Source organism: Equus asinus, chromosome 16 (assembly GCF_041296235.1).
Source record: "Equus asinus isolate D_3611 breed Donkey chromosome 16, EquAss-T2T_v2, whole genome shotgun sequence".
Lineage (NCBI taxonomy): Eukaryota > Metazoa > Chordata > Mammalia > Perissodactyla > Equidae > Equus > Equus asinus.
The window spans coordinates 12,251,610-12,268,921 of record NC_091805.1 but is presented as its reverse complement, the minus strand read 5'-3'; the positions used below and the strand labels follow the sequence as shown (position 1 = coordinate 12,268,921).

General features: G+C 38.5%; 1 protein-coding gene across 1 annotated transcript; it reads right to left on the bottom strand.

The window, feature by feature from the left end:
* Positions 1-1,228: 1,228 nt before the first annotated feature.
* On the bottom strand, positions 1,229-17,302 carry TYW3 (tRNA-yW synthesizing protein 3 homolog). Its single transcript, XM_014831421.3, has 6 exons — positions 17,040-17,302; positions 14,177-14,257; positions 12,670-12,768; positions 12,380-12,451; positions 9,790-9,923; positions 1,229-1,940 (listed from the first exon to the last, which is right to left on the bottom strand). Exons 1-6 carry the CDS (start codon positions 17,211-17,213, stop codon positions 1,715-1,717), a joined length of 786 nt encoding a protein of 261 aa, XP_014686907.1. The 5' UTR covers positions 17,214-17,302; the 3' UTR covers positions 1,229-1,714.
* Positions 17,303-17,312: the final 10 nt, after the last annotated feature.

Genomic DNA, 17,312 nt, shown 5'->3' with positions numbered 1-17,312 from the left:
CAGGGAAATAACTTAGAAGACAGTGTTCAGGACACCAGGAAAGGGCAGAGCCATTGGATGTGAGGGGTCGCCAGAGCCCAATGCTGCAGGATGGCGAGGGGACTGAGGGCTCCGTGGGGGGTCTTTCTGAAACAGCCAAGCAGAGGACTGTATTAAGACTTCCTAAATGGGCTGGGAATACTAAGAGAAATTACGAAAGTAAATATTCGTATCTCGTTTTAAAGGCCAAAAGAGAGCTCAGTTGTGATAGAAAAAAGGAGTAAAGAAAAAATCTCACAGTTAACTCTAGAGCTGTCTCGACAGTATCTTTTATGATTTTATTTAGAGGCTAATAGATGTCTCTGAAGTCAATATATTTAAAAAATGAGAATACAAAATGTTAGAAGGTAAGCATCTGAGATGCAGATCTAATTTATATAAAGACTTAAATTTCTAAAATATTAGGAAATGCCAAAATCTCAACTCAATGTTTACTATCTTATATAATTTTTGTTTTATGTTCAGGTATTTTTATAATTTATTAGTTCTATGACTAGTAATTTCCTTTTAAATGCATATTTTTTATGATTTGCTACATCCTGAAAATACGACGTGAAAGCATCTTCAGTATATAACGAAAATAAACAGGACAGTACATAGTAGCATACATGCAAAAGTCTACTAACTGCCTTCACATTTTTATTTAACTTGATCCTAAGGTATAAATATAGCAAGTATTAGAATTACGATTATGCAGATGAGAAAGTGGAAGCCCTTGGAAAGTAAGTGATTTGCTCAAGGACCCCCAACTCCTGTGCAGCAGTTAGAACTCGAAACTAAAGACTTCTGATTCCTTGCAAGTTTCCATAGCATGTTCTATTAAGATTCCTGAGTTTTAACTTATCACTTCTTATCAGGGTCAGCAACAAACCATGCCCACCTGTTTCAGAGACTGCAGTGGCGAGCTCAGGTCTGTGAGGAACAACAGAGGATAGTTCAGGTATCTTGTCCTGAGCAGAAAGGGTAACAGTTAATTTTCTTCCATTAAAGAGAGGAAAAAACTTATCATTGGACTCCATGGCAACAAGAAGCAAACTCTGATTCCCTTTTAAAGGGTGGAGATTTCAAAAAATAAATAAGACATTACTATGATTTTTATTCAAATATTCCTAGTGTTAAGATTCTCTTGAAAGGGCATTATAGTTCTCTAGTTTTGTAGAAGTAGAAATTGAAACTTAAAAAAAAGAGAGACATTAAAAATCTTTTTATTTTTGTAATGAATCTCTATGTGACTAAAAGATGGTATTTAATGAGCAAACATTATACACAGCTATTTTATCTTTTTTTGTGCGTGAGGAAGATTGTCCCTGAACTAACATCTGTTGCCAATTTTCCTCTTTTTGCTGGAGAAAAATTGTCCTTGAGCTAATATCTGTGCCAATTTTCTTCCATTTTGTATGTGGGATGCAGCCACAGCTTGGCTTAATGAGCAGGTCCACACCCAGGATCCGAACCTGCAAACCCCGGGCCACTGAAACAGAGCACGCAAACTTAACCACTATGCCACCGGGCCGGTCCCTATACAAAGCTATTTTAAAAAGGCATCTATGTTTATAAGATGGGTTTCTCTAAAATATAGAGAAAATTAAATCTTGCTTTTCTGAATGTCTCATACATCAAGAAACTAAAATACTCTTATAAAGAGTATTCTACCAAGACACTTCAGAACCAAATTTTAGTAATCTTCAGGGAAGAAAGGAACACTGATTCCTGGATCATCGTCATCATCATTTTCAAGTTCTTTATCATTTTCTTCAGTAATACATTTGCCACGTGCTTTTTCTGTGTTTCTTTTTTTCTTAGGAGAATATGATGAGTTCTTTTCCCCTCTGATTTTCTCTCTGGGATGTGAGTTAGTAATAGCTTCTCTTTCCAAAGCATGTTGTAGGCAGCTGTAAAACCTGTAAAGAAATAAGTACTACTGTTATAACGGTGTGTACTGAAATGGAATAACCAAAAGAGACTTAGAACTTACAAATTATATAAATTTGATGTCTCATATTAACTTTTAAATATAAAATGAATCAAAGAAATAATATGCTCCTTGCTTTTATAATTGTTTAATTAGGAAAATAAATATGTTTTCAGTTCTTTAAGAACAGTCCTGAAAATTGGGTTGGAATCGCCTCTTGACAACCTCTGTCCTACCTCAATTTCTATTCCACATGTAGGGGTCAAACAAAGAAGGTAAAAACAAAATTATTATTTCTTTGTAAAAAATCATAAATGCAATAGAGGCTCGTTTTAGAGAGTCTGGAAAATACATGAAGTTACAATATAGATCACCTCTACATAACTACCTAGAAATAACCAATCTCAATAATTTTCTTTCTTTCCAGTTTATTAATGTATTCTGAATTTATGTATGTATGCACACAGATACCTATCTTTTACACAATTGTGGTATCACATAGAAAGGTTAACATTGTTTTTTCAAATTTAATATTTCTTGAAAACAGTTTCCATATCATCAAATTAAATACAAAATAACATGTTTTAATGGCTGTATAACATTACGTCATCTAGATTGGCCTTAATTTATTTTCAAATTTTCCCTAATACAAACAACGTGACAAACATTTTTGAAAATGTGATCTGACTTTCTAGCTATTTCTTTACAGTAGACACCTAGAAATGTAATGGCATAGTGAAAAGGTATACATGTTTTAAGGCTCTTGATAAAGACTATCTGTTTTCCAGAATGGATGTTCAAAACACATGCCTCTGACAGCAGTACTCGAGAGAGCACTTCACCCATACATTAAATATTTCCATCAAAAAATACACTTTAATAGGTTACAATGGTATCTCATTATTTTAATTTTCATTTCTTGTTTGCAAGTGAAACTGAGTGTTTTTCATTTATTTATTAGCTATTTGAATTTTTTAAATGTAAATTTTTCTTTTCCTTTAATTTTCAATTGCAGTTTTAGTGTTAATTCCGTGACAAAATAAACTGTCAGTCCCCTGAAAATCGGGCTTCATTTCTCTTCCACTCCCACAGTGATACCTGGCACGAGCCCCGCCTCACAGGGGAGCCTTCGGCGCATGTTGGAAGGCAGTAAGGGCTGCATGTGCTTCACACCAGCCTTCCACTGAGAAAGCTGAGGTTAGCTAATTCCAACCTTACTGAGTCTTGATTTCCTCATCTACAAAACTGGCTATTATCCTGTACCTAGTGGGGTTGTCAGCGGGTTACAGGTAACATATGGACCTAGCACAGTGCCTGGCACAGAGTAAGTTCTCTATAATGACTATTTTTATAGAATGTAAACTCCACGAGATCAAGGACTCCATCTATGTTGCTTTCTGTTATATTCTTAGTATGTGCTACACTGCTGACACACTTGGTAAAAATACGCTAAATAAATGAATAAATAACTACTGAACAAAAAAGGTAAATATGGATATATTATCCTAGTTCCAAAATTAGAATGATCTGGAAGTTGAGAATTCCCTTCACATTGTAGGGATCTCATCATGCTACTATAATGAAAGACTAAGACAGGAAATTTTTGACATCTACAAAAAAGATTGCTATTTGGACCAATTTTCTCCTTTCTTTAATTTAATGAACAGGCTAAGTTCTACCTGCAAAGGCTCTACAACTGCCCTAAAAAACTCCCAAATCCACCTATTCCCAAATATTCCACAGAACTCTAATATATACCTAACATGATTACTACGTACCCTGTCTAGATTTCAAGAACGTACATATTTACCACAGTACACCCTGATATCCAGCACCATGTTGGCATCTAACAGGTGCCCAATAAATGTTTCTTCAATGATTAAATCAATCTCAAAGAGAGAGATACAGTAAAAGGAAAAACTGTATAGTAAGAGGTATAGCAAAAGCTTTGAAAAATATTAACTGAGATACAACTGTTTAGACTCTGTTCCATGGTAACAATCTTTTCATTTAATGCACCCTTTAGGTCCTTTCTTAACTGAAACCTGGCCTCCCTACAAAGGCGCCATGTGCCCTTTCCTCTCATGGGGAGACCACTTCTTCTTTCCATATCCTGCCTACCAGAGCTGCGGGCTGAGGTCAGAATTCAGCAGGCTCACTGCCACTTTGCCAGACTAATCCAAGCATGCCACCCTGCACTTCAGACTCAGGGAACCAAGGACTTTTTCTGGCTTATACTTTATTCCTAGGAAATTAAAGGGAGGATTAAACTGCTCTTTTATCATCACAGAGAATTAACAGCTTGTGTAAAATATCTTATCAATCAATAAAAAAAAAGCTAATTAAAGAGGAACAGGTGTCTTACTTCAGTCTTCCATTAAAGAACCTAAGAATTCAAAGCTACATCCTTTGGGGCCAAAAAACAACTGGTAAAATGGAACAAAGACTTTTCATGCTGAAAGCCAAGAATAAAAACTTCAAATACTTTTTCCTTTTCCTTTTGTAAGGGAACCTTTAAAAAGGCCTTTGGGAAATTATATGACTCAATAAGTCAGAAATTTGTTTTCCAATTACACATTCTCCCCTCATACTATGACCCTCGACACACCATTCTAAAGCCCAATTCTCAAAGAGTAATTTTCTCAGCTCTCACAGGCCACAAAAAGAGCTCAGAGGACAAAAAGAAAGTAATGCTCAGGCAACTGGTTTTTCTCCTCTCAAAAGAAGATCAAATTGTCTTCAGTTTTGCGTCGGCAGTGGAGGGTATCATGCCATGGGGCAAGCTGTACTTAGTTCTCTTCTTGAGAGAACTTTCCAGGCCGGCCCTAGGAAAATCAGTTCTTGGTTTTCAAGTCAGTTAGAGGACCACTTGCAATAAAAAGCTGACATTTCTTTGACTTCTGAAATAGGAATATAAAATTAATGAAATCTAGGTATAATTTCATACCCTTTTAGGCTTCCATTATTCACAAATAATAAAGAAGACTATTCTCATATATTATATATTTGGATTTTAACTGATTAAGCTCTATCTATCATTTTTATTAAAAAAATATGTATGTGACAAGGCCTGTGTCAGGTGCTGGAAACAGAGGTAAGTGACATGGTCTGTGCCCTCAAGGAACTCAGAGTTTAATGGGAGCTTTAGAGCTCTAAAGATACATTCAATGTGCCATGAAAAAGATAAGATAAAGTGGGAGCACACTGCTTCAAGTGAGATTGTAAAGTGCTCCCTGGAAGAAACCCAGCCTGGGCTGAATCACAAGGATGAATGGAAGTGGCTAGGTGATGGGAGATGAATTATGAGAGGAAAAAAACGATGGAAGGGGATATCCAAAGAGAAACTATCAGAAAATATATGTTTTCACTTTACATTTTTTACTTTTTTGATCTTAAGTATATAGGGAAATGGGTGAGTTATTTATTTACCGGTTTTAGTCCATTTTTAAAAACAAGACTGGCAACTATGGAGTCTAAGACACCTGTTGTCATGGTCTCCTCCTCTTCTACCGCTGTCGAAGCTGTTGCCATGTTCAGTTTCTATTCGCAGCGTCACTCCCATTCATCTTGCTACTCAGGGTCCTGCACTTCTTACCTGGGTTATGTAGCAAGAGCCTACTCCTGCTCACTCCATCTCTAAGCCATCTTACATGTCTTCCAGAATAATCATCCTAAGACTTTGAAGCCTTAAAAGTAGCACTATTGAAGGAAAAAGTCAGTTAACTAAATTTACCAAACATCTATTAACCACTATTTTCATGCCAGACACTTAGAAGATACTGATGAATAAGAAATTGTCTTTGCCTTTGGGGAACTCAATATTAATGTGTTAACTTTTAAGTTGCTTTACTGTTTATGATTAATTCCATAAACATTTATTGGGTTCCTCCTAGAAGCCAGATACTATATAAAGTTTTAGGATAAGAGATATTTAAAAACTGTGTGTGTGTGTGGTTGGTGGTGGGGAGAAGTCAGTCCTATTTTCAATGTGCCCGTGTTGTAGTGGAAAAAAAAGATACACATGCAATTAAATAAGTGTAATTCAATATGGTTCACATTTCTGTTTTGCACTGAGGCATGAGCTGTAATGATACTGGTAAACGATAAGAAAAATCCAAACCAAGGGGTTGAGACTAGGATAAGAAGGATGTTAAGGAAAGGCTGATGGGATATTTTAGTTTGATGTGTTCAATAGGTTATTGGGCATATGGGCCAAGACTTGGGAGAAATCTGGAAGACCCACCAGTATATAGGGAAGTAGCTGAAGCAAGGGACCAGGGATGGAATCTTGGAAAGCAACAATGTTTAACACTAGGTAGAATAATAAGAGAAATCCAGAAGGAAGCTAAGAAGGAACACCACAAACAGGAAGGAAAGCAGCAAAGTGATATAAGAGAAATCCTTACCAACAGGTATCTGAAAAAATGCTCAATGTCACTTATCTGCAGGGAAATGCAAATGAAGACCATAATCAGATATCACCTCACATCTGTCAGGATGGCAATTATCAAAAAAATAAAAGACAACAAGTGTTGGCAAGGATGTTGAGAAAAGGGAACCCTTGCGTGTGGCTGGTGGGAATGTAAAATGGTGCAGTTCTTGTGGAAAACAGTACAGCAGTTCTTCAAAAAATTAAACGTAGGATTAACATGTGATCAGCAATTCCACTTCTAGGTATACACCCAAAAGAAGTGAGAGCAGGGACTCCAACAGATAGCTGTATGCCACGTTCACAGCAGCATTATTCACAACAGCTAAAAGGTGGAAAGAACCCAAATGCCTATTGATGGATAAATGGATAAATAAAATGTGGCATATAAATACAATGGAATATTATTCAGCCTTAAAAAGAAATGAAATTCTGATACATGCTACAACATGGATGAACCTTGAAGACACCATGCTAAGTGAAATAAGCCAGACACAAAAGGACAAATATTGTATGATTCCACTTATATGAGGTACCTAGAATAGTCAAATTCATAGTGACAGAAAACAGAATAGAGGTTACCAGGAGTTAGGATTTCGGGGAATTGTTGACGGGGTAGAGAGTTTCGGTTTGGGATGATGAAAAGGTTCTAGAGATGGATAGTGGTGATGGTGAATGTACTTAAGGCCACTGAACTGTACACTTAAAAATGGTTAAAATGGTAAATTTTATGTTATGAATATTTTACCACACACACACAAAACAACCGATTGGAAGTAGATTCATTTTCTTTCCGATTTCCTTTATTTTTATCAACAATATTATAGGTCAATATATTCAGCCCTTTTATTCTATAGTTTATTTAACATTTATTTTCTTATTACTCAGTTGGTGGAAAGATGAACATGGCTAATTTTATTCTGCTCATAGCCAAATGTGGGGTTCATTGGACCCAAGTGAGACCTGGTCTCTTATTAACAGGTACAAAGATAGCCTTTGTCATGTGATTAGTGAACAGATCTCCAAATCTCACATTTTTCACCTGGAAATAATTATATATGAAATTATCTTACTCTTTCCACTAAGAAGTAGGCTTGAGAATTGTTTTTCACAAACAAGATCTTTTTCCTATCAAAAATATTTTACCTTTTAACTTTGATTTTCCCATTTCCAGAATATTTCTTGTTGCTGAAAGTTACTCATTAGGATTTTGACTTTTAAAAATTCTCTTACTATAACTATTTGAATTGTGTAACTTTGGTCCTATGACAAACCAGTTTTAGTATTCAATGTCTGATTGCAGAACTCATCACCTCCAGTGTTTATCATTTTTTCTCTTCAACATCAGAAGAGTAACTTTCTCTGCATTCGGTTGCATGTACAGCTGTTCCCAAAGGAGCTCCCTAATTTGTTCACCCTTCCTGAATTCACATGTAATCTTCTAATCAGTATCTTAAGACACTTTTTACCCTTCTTTAATTTTTCCCTGATTTTGTATGATGAGCATGGCTCTCTTGATAGCAGCATGCACACTATAATCTCAAAATACATTTTTGAGTCAATGGATCTAAAGCATAATTTGATTTTATAGTTGGTGAACGTGGCTCAATTAACTTCACCAGGTGTATAGTTAGTTGATCTTCAGCTATATTTATAATCTTGTTGAAATTCAAGTAAGGAAACAGAGAAACTGATTTGCTACCTCCTATGTTTTAGCAAACAGTCTCGCTGGAATAGTGTCTAACAAATGTAGTAAACTTTTGGAATGGTACCAATAAGCACCTACAAATAGTTCAAACTCTGTAGTCTGGTGGAGTGAGTGGCCAGGTGCTCTTTAGTTGCTTACTGGAAATCGTCACTTTACTTAGAATGTTTAGTCAAAGCACCTTGAGGCCAGGTAACCTCTCAGAGTTCTGCTAGAAAATTAGCCCTAACGCCCTAAGACATCCATTGTATATAATGAAGTAACTTCTCCCCAGTATCTAGAATGGTACAAGTTATATACCATCGTTGGGAGAACAGAGAAATAGTCATCCAAATGATTTTATGAATTCTGTCATTCAACTGAGAAGCCCTGGTTGAGAGAGGCTGCCTAGCGGTAGTGAAGTGATATAGGTTTATTCTCACATGAATTAATGAAGAAAAAGAAGGGCTTTCCTATCCTGAGAATCCATGACATGACAGAGGCAGGGCCAGTCATTACACATACGCTATTTAATGTCTACTAAAATTGTTCTTTAAGATAGGTATTTCCCTCAAGTTAGAGATAAGAAAAATGGAGCCAAGAGAATTGAGTAAGCAGTGATGAAACCTGGAGTGAACTCACTTTGGCCTCTGGAGCCTACGTCTACCTCTTCCCACCATGCTACACTGCTACCACTGGCACTTCTGGCCTTAGCTACTTCAAAAAAGTTCTAGGTATTAAAGAATTTTAGGAAGGCAAGTTAAGCAATAGGATTCCTTTGCACGTTACAGACAGGATTCTGATGGTGCTAAGGGAGAATGGCTTAGCAAAGAGACATACTAGAAGCATCCTACTATGAGACCAGCTAATGAGGCTATCACCATAGTCTTGAATGAACAAAGTGGCAATGAGGATGGAGAGAAGAAAGATTCAAGAGTTATTGAGGCAGTGACTGACGGGTTGTGAAGTGGCTAAGGGGGTGGGAAAAGGGGAAAAAGAAGTTATAAATGACATCAAGTTGCCATAATTCCCTGAATAACCAGGAAGTGTACATCTTGCTAATGGCAGGTCAGTGGCATTATCTTCATATGTGAAAGGCAGCACAAGAGTCACTCTTTTATATCAAAAACGCTATTCTTAGGAAAAATTTGGAAAAGAAAGTGATGTAATACTTTAACCTGTCAGGATGTGAAGTTTAAGAACAAGAGAAGTATAAAGATGTGAACTGACGGCCACGATCCTTCCTACTGGGACAATTATGGCAATTTAGATCTCATCCATGGTGAGAGCTGGGTATTGAACTAGCCAGAGGTGTAAAATATTTATCAGGCTAGAATTAACCAGGCTGTTCTTCTCAAAAGGAGATTCTAAGTAATCTCCAGTAGATCACACCCAGGGGCAGTGTGGACCTCTTCCCCGGCTGCCTTCAACTTGATCAGTATGGTCCCTGTGACTGTTGGGCTCTCTTGCCTGAATGATTACATTTCTGTCCTTAATGCCTGTGGCCGGGAGTCATGTGTCCCACTATCCTCCATGGAGCTTCCCCATTATGCTCCATCACGGTCCGGCTACTCTCATCTGTTACTTTGATCATCTTTTTATTATTGGTAATAAGGCTACAAGTAGAAAAGCAGATGGGCAAATAAACTGAAGATGGTGTGTATTAATATTTTCAAAGATGACCTAGGCATGTAAGACTATCATGGAAGTATCCAATTAATATACCTTTCAATTCTCTTCTTGTTTTCCTCCATTTTTTGATTTGCTATCTTTAATAGGAAGTCTATATATTCCTCTGTCACCATCAGTTGTCCCTTATGGCTTAATGGAACTTCTAAGCCATGTGTGCTCCGGACAGCCTACAAAGAACAAACAATTTAGATATGAAGACTTATGTACTAGAGACACTGACGATAACTAAAGAAAAGTCCCAGTCAGGGCTGTGTGTAAACATAGTTCAGTTCCATTACAGCATTTAAGCTTGTGCTTTGATATAATTTAGCTAAAAGTTGAATCAAAGGAGATTCCATAAAATTTCCCATCAAATAAAGTCATTTCTAAAGAAAGTCATTCGACACATTGTCTTTCAGAGAAGCAGATAATATCAAAGAATCCAATAACTTTAACAGTTTCAATCTCACTAAAGCTTAGGAAGCTTTAATACACTATTTAAAGAAAAGAAATAAATGAAATCTCAACAGAAGCTTCAAGGGAAAATCAAAATGGACTGGATGCAAAAGACCCTCTTATTGCTGCGTGAGCAGAGTGTGGGCACAGGAATAAACCACGCCTCTTCTACCCACGAAGCAGGGGCTTTCTCAGGGCTTTAGGGTTGCCAATCTCAGTAACCCTGCCCATGAAACACTCAACATGTTCTGAGTAAATCCAAACACTGGATGGAGGTGAAGAACAACAACAAAAATTATGAGAAATAAATATTCATTCAACAAACCTTCACTGAGCATCTGCAATGTCCTAAGCCCCACATAAGGTGTGAAGACACAGGATGAATACAACATGGGCCCTGCCCTTAAAAGCCCACACTTTAGAACCGGAAATAAACACATGAACAAAGAATTGCAACAGAGGTGCTATGAAGGGAGAAACACGTACATGTATGTGGGCATGTGTGCATGCACGCATGCACACACACACACAATGCTAAGGAAATGTAGCAGAGGAGCAGCTAACTGAGACTGAGGCCTTGGCTTTATGAGAAAGGTGGCATTCGAGTTGGGATTTTTTAAGGGATAAGTTCAATTTTGCCAGACATAAAAATGGAGGAAGGGGGGCATTCCAGCCAGAGGAACAACTAATCTATAGTCATGGAGACATGAAAAGCATGATACGTTTGGGAAATAACTAATAGTTTTCTACATGGCTGGAGCATAAGTATGCTAGCAAGAGAGGAGCAAAAATAAGGTAGGTGCAAAATGGTTTACATAAGGCCTTGACTATCAGGGAAAATATTTGGAAACTCTGACTTTTTTAAAAGGCGGATTCTCATGGTATTGGTGGGAAGGACTGCAGGAGAAGATGGATGGCAGGAAGACCAGTCAGGAGGCTCCTGAAAGACTGAGGTGAGGGACAATGAGGGCTTAAGTTGGGGCAGTGGCTTGCAGGTGGGGTCAGGTGTAAGAAATTAGAGGCAGATGTGAGAGGACTTGTAACTAACTGAAAATGGATGACAAAGGAGGAAGGTGAAAGAATGGCTCTGCTCTCGCTTGGCCACCAGATGCAGGGGGAGTGACACAGGGACACAAACCGGTACTGTGGGCTTACATTTTCTATTTAGTCAGGCTTTATGGGTGTCTTCTTTTGTAAGCCACCTCTGTTGGCAAATAGGCTATTTGTTAAAAATAGACAGAAAATAGCAAAGTCTATGGAGCTAGAATGGAGGACAATTTGAAATAGTTCAAAAGCAAACAATGCATACCATGCCAAACAGTAAACCCAACCGTAACTACTACAGGAGATGAGAACAGGGCAAAATCGCTAGGAGTTAGCTTGGCCAGGAAAGGACTCAGAGAGAGTGAGGGAGGTAGAAGGGACCTTAAAGATTATCTAGCCCAGGGCTCAGCAAACCTTTTCTGTAAAAGGATAGATATTAAATATTTTCAACTTTGTAGGCCATACAGTATCTGTCACAACTACTCAATTTTGCCATTGTAGCGCAAAAGCAACTTTAGACAATAATTAATCAAATGAGTGTACTGGGATCTGGCCCCTTTGAGCTGGACCCCAGTTTGCTGGACCCCTGACATGGCTGAGAAAATTCAGACCCTAAGAGATCAAGGAGCTTGCCCAAGTCCACATAAAACAGCTGTGGTCCCACCAGTATCTGTGCAGGGGACTTTAGACCCCCAGTCTGTGATCTTGCCACCACATCATGGTGCCTATTAAATTGGGCCTTGACTATTTAAGATGGACGGCACAGAGAATCAGGTTATAAGTAAGTGGAGAATATGATAAAATAAGACCTCAAATGTGAATCTAAGAACTCTGGACTCTGCCCTGTAGGAAACAGTAAGTCACTGAAGGTTTCTGAGCACGGGGATGGCAAGAAGATATGAATCGGGAGAGACTAAAGGCAGGAGCCTAGTTAGAAGTGATCCGATAATCTGGACCACTTCATGCTTAAAGGATTGCTCTTTGCCAAAAGGTATTATTTTTAATTATTTTATTGAGGTCACAATGGTTTATAACATTGTAAAGTTGCAAGTGTACGTTGTTATTATTTATCAGTTTCTGTGTAGACTGCATCATGCTCACCGCAAATAGTTTAATTTTTATCCATTGCCAAAAGGTCTCTTACCAACATGGTCTTTCCTCTCTTTCCTACTGTTATGCCCGAGTTCCTGAAGCCAGAATCTATTGCCACTGAATGCTGTAAGAAAACAAATTTGTTAAATTCTGATAATTTGCCTAATCAGATAAACTGTTTAGCTCTACAAACTGCAGAAACACATATTACCCCAAATGTGTAATTAAATAAAGAACTAGTTGAGTAAACTAACATTGCATTAACTTTTGGTAGGAGATTTAAATCTTAAAATTAAACCTACCTACATACCTATAAATTCAAGTATAATTACAAAGTTTTACCAGAATCTGTGCATCCTGCAGCTGTCGACACTGCACATGAAGAATAAATGGCTCAAACTTCAAAATGGCATCACTGTTCGCCTTCTTCAGAGCTACAATCTAAATAAACGAAAGACGTTAGGATCAGACACAAATACATGATCGTCCTGATGACCCTTTATCATACATAACTTCAGTTTTTCCCGGAAACTTTCAGACTCATTCAGCAGCCTTTTCCCACAGACTGTTCACTCTGCTTTCTTGGTCCTTCTCTCTCCAAAAACTTATTAATCTGCTTATTTTTTGAAAAGACTTGATTTCTAATTCTCCCATAAACCTTCTGTGTCATTCTTTCCAACCATACCTTGAAAAACTAAACTACTACTACTCTATTTAGTTCCATAACAGATTTCTCATCAGGCAATATGGTATGTAAAGACTGTACTCAAAGGTCTGTTTAAATGTTCTGAGGTCAGACTGAGGGTTAAGACACACGTACTATTATGTCTGAGCTGGAATTTATACAAGGCAGTTGTAATTTCTGTCTCCCTACTATCCCTGGGAGCATCCTCCCTCCTTCCCACCATTTGATGCTGGTGGGCCTGTCAATCATGACCCTGCCACTCATCAGTCCTGCCATCGTAGTATCAGAGACGCCAAGTGCCTCAGTCTGATCAAGGCCAGAGGGAGAACACCTAACCCAAGCAGGATGACTCAGGGCCCTTCTCTGGGAATGACACACGGATCTTAGGAAGAAGAGACTTTTTCTGTTGGGGTTGCTGGCAGCTATCTTTCCTGTCAAAAAGATCACCTGCAGCAGAAGAGAACAAGGGCAAACATGCAGAGAGCACCAGGACCCAGAGGTGGAGACACAGCGAGCACTGGGGAGGCAGCATGTCAGCACCTGAACCAGGAAGGCCCGCGGCCAGGTCTACTCCCGTCCTTTCCAGTTAAATCAACTATCTTTTTTACTTAAGACATTTAGAATTGGATTTCTAAATTCACCAGGAATGTAAAGCCCCTCACTAATACAAACTTATATGAACTCATCTAAACATTTTAATTTAGGAAACTAAATAATCCAGCACAGATAGGAAGATGTTCAAGAAGCAATCCAGGTAAGTAATGTCTAATTTATTTACATCAGTATGCTGGTAATACATAGATAGTACTAATCCCTTTCTCCTAGCTCCCTTCTCGTTCTATAATTTTTTCCAGGTTACAGAGTTATCACATGGCAGGACTGAAATCAGAATCTGTATTCGACATGTGTCCAACGTCCATGAACTCTCTGCTATGTCCAAGAGGATAGTCCTGCTGAGCAGCCGTAAGTAATGTTTGCATACATGTTTATACTTTTACCTCCTACAACTCAAATAAGCCATTGTAATGAATGCTCTTTGGGCTTTATAATCTTCACTTATTATAATTATGCGCATAAGTCACCCTGAATTTTCTATTCTTTTCATATATATTTAAAGTGACGGCAAATTAAAGTTTGTTTCTAAATTTATATATAAAAACTTACCACATCATCTTTTACACAAGGTTTGTGTGTAACCAGTAGCCAGCAACAGTTTTGTTTCTGAACCTCAAAACCGTCTACACCCTAAAATAAAAAAATGATATAACTTAATCATATAATATTTACAAAAATAATAAGCACAATGCATAGCATTTTGTAGGCTTTGTTAAATTAATAGTCCCAAGCGGTGATTTTAAGTATTACTGAGAACAATTCAATGGGCTTCTGGGTAAAGTTAACCCCAAACAAAAATGAAAACAAATCACTTGAGATAGAAAGAAAATAATTTGTTTATTAGGGTCAAAGTACTTAATAAATATTTTCTGAAATATGGTCAGGCTTTTGTCAGGAGAAAAGGGATTGTTACAAGGGTTGTAAACTAGCAACCCTTGAGTTGTACTCTAGCTGTTTTACTTGGCTAGCACAATATTAAAAAAGAAAAAGAAAAAAGAATTTGAATTCCTTTTGTAAGAAAGCACTGTCCCAATCCTGCACAGGACCCACTACTTTATTTTTGCAGGGGAAGATTTGCCCTAAGCTAACATCTGTTACCAGTCTTCCTCCTTTTTTTTTCTTCTTTTTCTCCCCCTAAAGCCCTAGTACACAGTTGTGTATAGTTGTAAGCTCTTCTGGTTCTTCTATGCGAGCTGCTGCCACAGCATGGCTACTGACAGACGAGTGGTGTGGTTGTACAGCCAGGAACTGAACCTGGGCTGCCAAAGCAGAGTGCACCCAACTTTAAATGCTAAGCCATCAGGGCTGGCTCAAGACCCACCACTTTTTACTGACACCTCCAACGTTCACATCCTTTAAGACATCCTGATCTTTACAGTAAAAATTTGTGACCTCTGGATTAGACTTTATATGTAGTCACAAAGGGCAGAACTAGGACTGAACGGGCAAAGTTTAAAGAAAGCAAATATTTTAACACTAAATTTTTTGTTTATTAGCTAGAAAAATGTTTGTTTGCAAAGTTCTATTAGGTACTTTGGGTATAAACAGATCTTACCCTCAAGGACACTAGAAAGAGGATGCAGGAATGCACATGACTTTTAAATCACTGTACTTCTACAAAGTAACTATTTATACAGTGAGTCTACAGGAAATTTTTCTCTCTGGACTTGGAATGGGGAAGAGCTGTGCTTGTCTTAAATAACCGGTTTGTTTTAACAGAATGACCCCAGTGACTTATGTATCTGATCTGATGCTGACCACTCTAAATCTTAGAGCCAAATGTGTGTCCCACCTTTAGCAAATTTACAGAATCTCATGGCATGTTTTGAGAAGTGACACCATGACTGGCTTTATCTTATCTATACTCCCTTTATCCAGACTTTCCCACTTTTTATTTTTCTTCTTGTACTGTCCTTTTGTAAGTTGCTCCAAATCCTTCCTGAAATAACGCAAAGTGAAAATAAATACAATACAAGGTATGAGATACATAAAATGAAAAGAGGTTCAGAAAAAGTCCTAAGGCAGTTCAGAAGAAGCATTTATTCCTTCCAAGTGGATGTGTGTGTCTGTGTTCAGGTGGGAGGCGGGAATTTAGGGAGCCATGTCTCAGATATGCAGAGATAGGGAAAACATTTCAGGAAAGACAAACATGAGCAAAGGGAGGTAATATAAGATGAAAAAAAGAATAGTTTAGTTTCAGTAAATAGATAAAAATGAAGAGAAATAGCAGATAATAGGGTTGAAAGATATACCAGAGTAGGGATTTGGATTTTCTGATGATGAAAAATGTGTAATAAAAGATTTCAGCATAGATAAGTGACATGCAGCACAGAGCTGTGGTTTAGAAAGGTGAATATGTTAACAGTGTGTAACAAGATTTGGGGTAGGAAGACTGGTAGTTCAGTGACCTGTTAGGAAGCCACCACAGAAATCCAGGTAAGATAGGACAGCAGAAATGGGGAAGAGAGAGAGCAAGCCAAGCAAGAGTGCCAGTGCTCAGGAGGCAATGGAAGCAAAATAAAAATGAACAAGCCCTGCTAACCTGGGAGACTGGAAGATGATCAGTGAGGGATCTAAAGAATGAGTCTGAGTGTGCTGTTTTTCATGCTCTGGACTCAATCGGAATACTAAAATTAACACAAAGCTAACTTTTACACTGCACTTCATATGGGCCAGGCACGATGCTAAATGTTTCAAACAAATTATCCCATTTCTTCTACACAAAATCCCCACGAAGCAGACACTCTTTATTATCCTCAGTTCATGGAACAGGAAGGGGCTGAATGTAGATAACTTTCCTAAAGTCACACGCCAATAATTCCCATAACTGGTTTACAATCTAAGTAGTATCACTCCAAAGCCTGAGGGGTCCGCCACTCTCTCGGACTACATAGTACTATTGTACTCAATGTAATGTGAGAATTACCGAAACTGTAATGATGGAGTGGGCCACTAGGAGGCAGTGAACTCCTTAACCCTGGCGACGTTCAATCAAGTATGTAGTTAGGATGACCTGATAGAGCGGTTGAAGAGGACACTCCAGCTTCTCCAGGCTGGGAAGTCTTTGTTTCCTTAGTATTCAGAAAATCAAATTCTCTAACCCTTGCAACTCAAGATCATTCCCAGGCCAGGAATTTAGGCATCACTTGAGGGCTTGTTAGAAATGAAAAGTATCAGACTCCACCCCAGACCTACAGAATCAGAATCTGTATTTTAAGACTCCCCAGGTGATTAATAGACACATTAAAGTTTTAGAATCACGGATCCAATTCGCCCTCTAAGTTTCAAAGATAAAGAATCCGAGACCACCCACGGGAAGGCTGGACTGAGAGGGTGTTGCACTGGGTGGGCACAGGGCTCCTGGTGTTGTACGCTACAGGCCAGGTGCGGGCAGGGGACAAAGGGGCCTCACCCCGTCCAGGAGGATGATGCGGCCAGCACAGGAACTGGTAGTGAAAAACTCTTCTCGCCCATTCAGGAGCTGCACAAGCTCTACCACATCCTCGTCCACACTGCCCTTCCGGCTGAGGTCCGCTTTGCTCAGACACTGCGCCTTCCATCTCCTGAACTCTGCGCTACGATCCATGCGATGAGGGATATAGAGTCTGTGCTTTCACGTTCTCTCTCGCCTTTCCCTGGGGGCAGCCATATTGAAGGGAGTGGTGGCCGAAAAGGTCCAAACTTA